At 52.5% G+C, this 6,785-nt stretch overlaps 1 protein-coding gene across 1 annotated transcript; it reads right to left on the bottom strand.

Annotated features, from left to right (window-relative positions):
• Nucleotides 1–515: 515 nt before the first annotated feature.
• EDN2 (endothelin 2) lies at nucleotides 516–4,775 on the bottom strand. Its single transcript, XM_057397889.1, has 5 exons — nucleotides 4,549–4,775; nucleotides 4,044–4,176; nucleotides 2,778–2,897; nucleotides 1,946–2,050; nucleotides 516–1,245 (listed from the first exon to the last, which is right to left on the bottom strand). Exons 1-5 carry the CDS (start codon nucleotides 4,610–4,612, stop codon nucleotides 1,134–1,136), a joined length of 534 nt encoding a protein of 177 aa, XP_057253872.1. The 5' UTR covers nucleotides 4,613–4,775; the 3' UTR covers nucleotides 516–1,133.
• Between the last annotated feature and the right edge of the window lie 2,010 nt (nucleotides 4,776–6,785).

Here is a 6,785-nt window from a genome sequence, read left to right as displayed (position 1 = left end):
CTGCCTCTTGCCTAATGCATTCTGTTTAGGTTACGCTTCTCATAGTGACATGCTACCCATACACTGGTCATTAATTACATAGAGTCTGACTCCAAGACCTGATCTAAGCAAAGAAGCAAGCAAGCCTTTGTGTGCTATTTCCCCCACCCACCCATCTTCTCTGCCCCTAGCCTTTCCTTCCAGGGCAGAGCTGAGAGAAAGCTGGGATGTTGGGTTAAAAGCTGGACTTTACCCCGCTAAGGGTATGTCCAAGGCGATGAGACAGGGAACTCATCCAGACCTGCTCAGACCCAGTGGGGCTCCCTCCCCCAGATTACATGCATGGGGATCCTGCAGAAATGCAGCTCTGCTTCAGCCTCTCCCCTGCTGCTGCTGTGCTGGGTGGCAGGGGTCACGCTTGGATTTGATGCAAGCTCCAGTGTAAGCAAGCTATCCTCCACCTAAAGAGGAGCCACTTAAGGACGGACCTTCAGCGAATTCCTCAGCCAAGGAACGCCACTGACTGCTCAGTTGGCTTTCAGGCTTCTAGATGGTACACTTGTTTTAATTAAAACTGGGAGCTGATTTACCATGGGAGTCTCATTCACATGCACATCGGACTGCCTGGCAAGTAAGAGAAGAAAGTGCAAAGGTGGGCTCGCACTGGAGGTAGCTTATCCCCATCTACAATGACCAGCCAAACCACCTCTGACTGGGGCCAAGCTGGGACCATGCCTGGACATGGCTCAAAGGCAGAGCAGAGCAGGACAGAGATATGGGCTCAGTGCTGCCAGGTCCAGAAGTGCATGGAACAGCCTGGTTTCTATGTGATTCAACTGCCCAGCACAGGCTGACCCTCTGCCTAAGACTCCGGTGCAGAGTTAAGCTAGTACTCCTCCAGCAGGACCCTTGCCTGATCCAAAAAGGCACAATTCAGCTCCACGACACATCTATGACTGTATAGAGAGAGTTTTCCCTTTACAACAGTCTCTGGAGTGCATTCAGTACTGGTTCACGCAACAGGAGCATGGAGACTTCCACTTCTTCCCCCTTCCACTCATGGCCTTTCCTTCAGCTCTAACTACCGACAGCGGAGTTAGCGGCACCCACAGGACTCCCATATTCTTCTGGTGAACTTGGCATGCACCTGTTTCTTATCTCTTCTTCTTCCAGATGTTTTTCTTCCAAGGCAAAACTGTTGGCTGTGCGCTCCTCCGGGAACGCTGCTGATGCTTGCTGAACTGCAGGCTGGAGATGGCAAGATCCCTGGAAACAGAAAAGAGGCACAATGGTCATTCTCCAGTCCCTTCCTCTACTACACAGCAACATCCTGCAGTATGACATTCATACACCCCTTGCCAAGACAAATTCTGAGGCAGAAGATGGGGAAGGAGGAGGGATGATTTCTAGCTGCAGCTGTATTAAACCACAGCTGAGATCCATCAACCCCAGTATTCCCTTTCCAATGGTGACAGAGGATCCAAGGAGCCCTGCAGCAGGGTGTGACCCCAGCGATGCTTCCTCAGTTCTGCCTTTCAGAAAGTGTTCCCATCGCATCTGATTTAACTGCCACCAACAGAACAACGTGTCCTTCGTGTCAACTCTCATGTACCTTCCACAGCTCACTGATGTGAGGAAAGCTTCTGGTCTAAAGTTGCTGCCCAACCAATTCCTGATTGCTGCCCCTCCCCTTCTTGTATGTCACCCATTCCATTTCAGAGGAGCTTCCAACTCCAATCAAGAATCACATTTTATGTGATATTCCTCTAGTTTTGGAAGGACACAACCAACCCTGGTTCCCTCAGCTGTTATTCTAGAGAGCAAAACCAGTCATCTATTCATTTAAAGGGAGACAAGAAGGTGAAGTCAGGTCAAATCCAAGCAGTACCCAGAGTCTGGGGTCTCAAAAGCAGATCTTGAGGTGCTCATGAGGGCTGTTCAAAGTGGGGTTAAGTGGCATGCTTACCTGAGAGCTCTCAGCAGGCCATGATGGGAAGGCCTCACACCACTGCTCTGCAGAGACTTCATTGATACTCCAGAGCTCACTGGGAGCTTCAGACTCTGAAGGTACCTAATGAGCAAGAGGAGATGCATGAGCCACTCACATCCAGCCATGCTAGGGGATCCATGTGCCAGGGGGAGTGTGACAGACTAAGACAGCTGAATGAATGTTTTTGAAGGGTTAATTGCAGCTTTTTAAGAGCTATTCATAGCTCACTGTTACTGCCATCCTGTCAGACCTCACTCTATTCAGAGTCGTATGTAATGATTGGGGAGTTCAGCTATTGCCTTGCTATGAAATCAGTGACAGGTCTCTACAATGACTTTGCTCCCCACCTCCCTACAGTGTAAGCACTCCTCTATGCCGCGGGCTGAAACAAGACAACAAAGTCCATGTGAGCTAAGAAGAGAGCTGGCTATGGATGATAGTTGACTTCCAATTCCCAACTCACATCAGTCCTCCTCTCCTGCAGCTTCTCCCACCTAAGCCATGCAGGAGCTCCCCCCTGCACACCCCACACTTCCTCAGCCTCCTGACAGCGGATGGAGGCAGCATTGCTTCACATCACCTAGTAAAGAGACTGTTGTACAACAGGAACACCCTAGCGACACTTTGCCAGGGCCTCTTGGGAGGGGTATGAAAGCCACTAGACAAGTTCCAGCTGTTTGCTAAGAGCTGCACAGCCATCCCCTGGGAGGCCTTAGAGCTCCTCCAGCTCCTAAGCTCTGTCTGCTTGCACACCCACCCCCCTCACCGAGCAGCCCCCAGAGACACCCCCAGGACCCCCCTGGCTTACCCAGGCTTCGCCTGGCAGAAGGCAGCGCAGATGCTGTCCCTCGAGTGCGAGCACTCGCACCTGCCGAGCGCTCTCTTGCGCCGCTTCGGAGGGCTCCCCAAGCCATAGGGAGCGGTGTGCCTGTTAAAAACAGAAGGCATCAGCTATGCAGCTAACCTCTTTATTAGCCACAGGTTTATAGCACAGCCCTGGGAGGCAGCCAAGCTAGTGCCAGGATAATAAAAGACTCATCTATAGACATAAGGTGAAAAGGCCACTGATAGATCTAAGCCTTTAAACTCCAGCTCCTCTCCCACCTACTGTTTTCTCCACCCTACCCCTCCCAGGGAGATTACCAGTATGTGCTGGGTTGCAAGTGGAATTCTCTCCCCTTGCCGTGGCCCACCGCCCATTGCAAGGGTCATCACAAGTGCTGGGTGAGCTGGCAGTGTGGCAAAGCGCTGCCCCAGTCCACCAGCGGCAAGCAGCCAGTTCCTTCAGCACTGAAACTATCAGTGCTTTCCCTCCCTGCCTCCGTGGGTTTTAACACCCAGGACATGGTACAAAGGAAGATGTCTTGGGGCTGTAACAGGTTCTTCTGATCACAGCATGCTTTCAGAGCTGTTAGCACATTCCCCAGCTCCATCTCTGATAGTGATCTACTCTCCCAGAGGGTTTAGGATTGGCAGTGTCTGCAACAATTCTCCGAGCAAGCAGCGAGTTGTAATTGCACGTTAGTAAGCATGATTATAACCACACCTGAGTACATGTGTTTTGCTACAGTGTGATGGCCATTGGTCTGAAACAGCTCGGAAAGCTGCTTTAGCATTCCTGAGGGCAGTACTTGGCAGCCACAGGATGCTAGTGCCAGCCCACCACCGTCTCATTAACAATCCTGGCAGTCAGCAGCCAGGGTTACAGCGCGCAAGTGGGTAGAAAAACTTTCTGACTTGCAGCTCTAACACCTCAGAGCTGTTTTCAGCTTGCAGAGGTACACAAAAAGTCAGATAAAGATGAGCCCCGGAGGAAGCAGCACCCTGGGCTTTGGCTCCACTGCCCTGTGAGTTGTACTGAAACTCCTGAGCAGAAACACAGCTTGTCCCTACCTGGATTTTAGGAAGGACTGGACTTTCAGTGCTCTCCAAAGCAGGTGCTACAAGAGCCTCCCAGAACCAGGACCCTTTCCCACATTGCTCTAACCTAACCCCATCCTCCCACAGAAAGCACAGTCGCTTATCAGGAGTTGTGTCGTCCCCCAACCCAAAAACAAGCCATGTCCCTGCTCACCCAGGTGTGTTGACCCAGATGATATCCAGGTGACAGAAGTAGATGCATTCCTTATCCAGCCAGCTATTGCAGGAACATCGCTTGGTCCTCGGGTGCGAAGCCAGGGGGGACTCCAGCGGAGGGTGGCCCATACCTGCAGCAGGAGGAGGAAAGGATGAGTTGCGGGCTCGGTGCAGAGCGCTGGAGTGCCCGTCCGTCTGTCATCTCTGCAATTACACCTCCCGTAAGGCTTACGGCGATTTCAACGTGCAGGCGGTTTTACAGGAGGTGCAGCCTTCACCCATTAGGCTCCTACAGCACTTACACAACCCCGGCGGCTACCGGGGCTATCCCGGAGCAGAAGTGCCGGGCAATGCCCCTCGCCCCTCCGCCAGCCTCGGGGCAGACCCCAGGCACCCTCCGGCACACTCGCAACCCCGCTCCCCGAGCCGAAGAGAGCGGAGGGGTGACCCCAATAGGGCAGGCACCCCCCGGGCACCAAGCCCCACCCGAGCCCGGGGCTCACCGTCTTCCAGGAGGGCGCAGAGGGCGAGCACCAACAGCAGGGCGCCGGCGGGGTGGCTGGGCATGGCGCGGGTCTCACCGGTGTGGGGCTGCGCTGGAAGGAGCTGGAAGTTTTGGAGACGTTTTCCTCGGGTTTTCTTCTTTCTTTTCCCCACTCCCTAGCCCTGCTCTCCCGCTGTTTCTCCTCACGGTGCTTTACCGGAGCCGCCGCGATGCGTCTGGAGCCGCAGGCGCCGGGCAGGTGCTTTATAGCGCGGCCGCAGCCGCGTCACGGCACCGCTCCGCCCCGCAGCGTGGAGCGACCGCGGGCGCGCGTGGGGGGTGCAGGCGCCCGGGCTCGGGTAGACCTGTCCTCCCTATGGTAGACCTGTCCTCCCCGTGGGTAACCTGTCCTCCCTGTGGGTAGACCTGTCCCCATCATGGGGAGGTGGCTCAGTTCCCGAGGGTACGAACGCCTCGCAGCCTTCGCGAATCACGCGTGGGTCTCCTATGGGGCAGAGAGAAGCGGCGTGAGGAGGAATGCTGCCCTTTGGGGGGTGCGATGGACAGTGGGTACAGCGTGGAGCGGGCGGCACTGTGTGCGCTGTTTGGGGGGTTCGGAGCCCGCCGGAGGCAGGTGAAGGCAGGGGGTAGTTTGTAGCCGCCGCCGGCAGATGGAGAGGGGGGGTAGAGGAAGCGTGTCCCGCTGTGGGAGCCCGCTGGCCGCCGATGGTCCTCACGGGACCCCCCCTCCGTTTCCTTGCTCCAGGCATGGCAAAAAGCGGCGAGTTGAACCAGGCAGTGCAGTGGGCTAGCCTGTTCAATGGGGCTGGTTTAACCTGGGTAAACCAGGCAGAATACAAGTCCAGTTAAGTTTCACGTGAAATTGTTACTCAGCTCAAGAGGTTGCATCTGTTAAATGGAAGTCTCTGCTTCCTCTCTCCCTCTTTTTCCATTAAATCCATTTAAAGCCTTTTGCTAGGTCTAGCAATTAAAATCTCTTGCAGTAAAGCTCTCTGGCTGCTCTCTGATTTTGCTTCAGCGTTAATGATGGCGTTCTCATTAAAACACCGATGTCATCTCCCAGCAGGCACAAGGATGTAGTCAAAAGCATCTTCATCTTGCCCATCATGTGTGTATCATACAGAAGCAGGAAACTGTCCCATGGAGAAGCTCAGAAAGGCAGCTCTTGACTTCACCAATCCTGGGAGCAGAGTACACCTCCAAGTGCAAGCAGGTTAGAAGAGCAAGCATAGAAAAGCCAACAATAAACTATTGCACTTGATTTTCTTATGATGGATTTAAAGGCTTCTTAGAAAAAAGGAGTGTATTTTTATTTGTTTACCATAAGCAGTTTAGGGTTTTATTGCACTGTTGTCATGAACAGAGGCAAAATGATGGCAATTACAGTCAGTCAGTGTGAGGCTTCATGCAAAGTGTAACACGTGCATGAGGAATGGAAAGAGAAATAAGAACCAGAGTGTGGAAAACTGTTTTCACCTGAGCAATGGCTTCTGCTCACAGCGTCTCATGGAAGGAAACTGGGTTGAGGATGCACTCCTGCAAGAAATGATGAGAGAGTTTAACATGCACTCAGACCTAGCAGCAGTGTGAATCCCTCTCTGTATTCATGTGAAACGCATGCAGAAGATACGTGCAGGGGAAACCTCACAGTGGGATAAGAAAATATGCTGAGGGGAAATTGTTGCTCTGTTCGCAGACAGCTCAGATGGTGATGGCACATGAGAACACAGATACTGTCAAGGGCTCCATTGACTGAGTAAGGATGAAGTGTGGGGGCACAAGAGGTCAGGGCAGATGAAAAATGTACATATGGGAATGGAGCTAAAATAGCAAGGAGAGGACATGTTGGGAAGAGAAAGTCAGGAACAGTGACAACTTTATTTTAAAATAATAAAGTACAGCTATAACTGATAAAACGAAGCTTCAGTGCGATAGGCAAGCCAGCAGAGGGAAGTTTTTAACCTCTGTACCAGTGCAACAGACACTCTAAAGAAAATAGGGAAATACAATAGCAGCATTACCTGTTTCAGCCCATATTCCAGCTGTGCCAAGTTTCAGAGTTATGTCAGAGCTCGCATACTATGTGACATTCCAGATGCCAGTTCAATGATATAATAAATCTCTCTTGGCTCCAGTTTCTGTGATCCTCGTTCTGGTCAGTGCAGGGTGAAAGAAGATACCCTCGACGTGGGGAAGGTAACGCAGCCATAGTTACCCACCCAGAGGAAATAAATA

Source organism: Pezoporus wallicus, unplaced genomic scaffold, assembly GCF_028554395.1.
Source record: "Pezoporus wallicus isolate ANWC-B61680 ecotype Strahan unplaced genomic scaffold, APGP_CSIRO_Pwel_v1 contig_10769, whole genome shotgun sequence".
Lineage (NCBI taxonomy): Eukaryota > Metazoa > Chordata > Aves > Psittaciformes > Psittacidae > Pezoporus > Pezoporus wallicus.
This window is presented reverse-complemented; position numbering and strand designations above follow the sequence as displayed.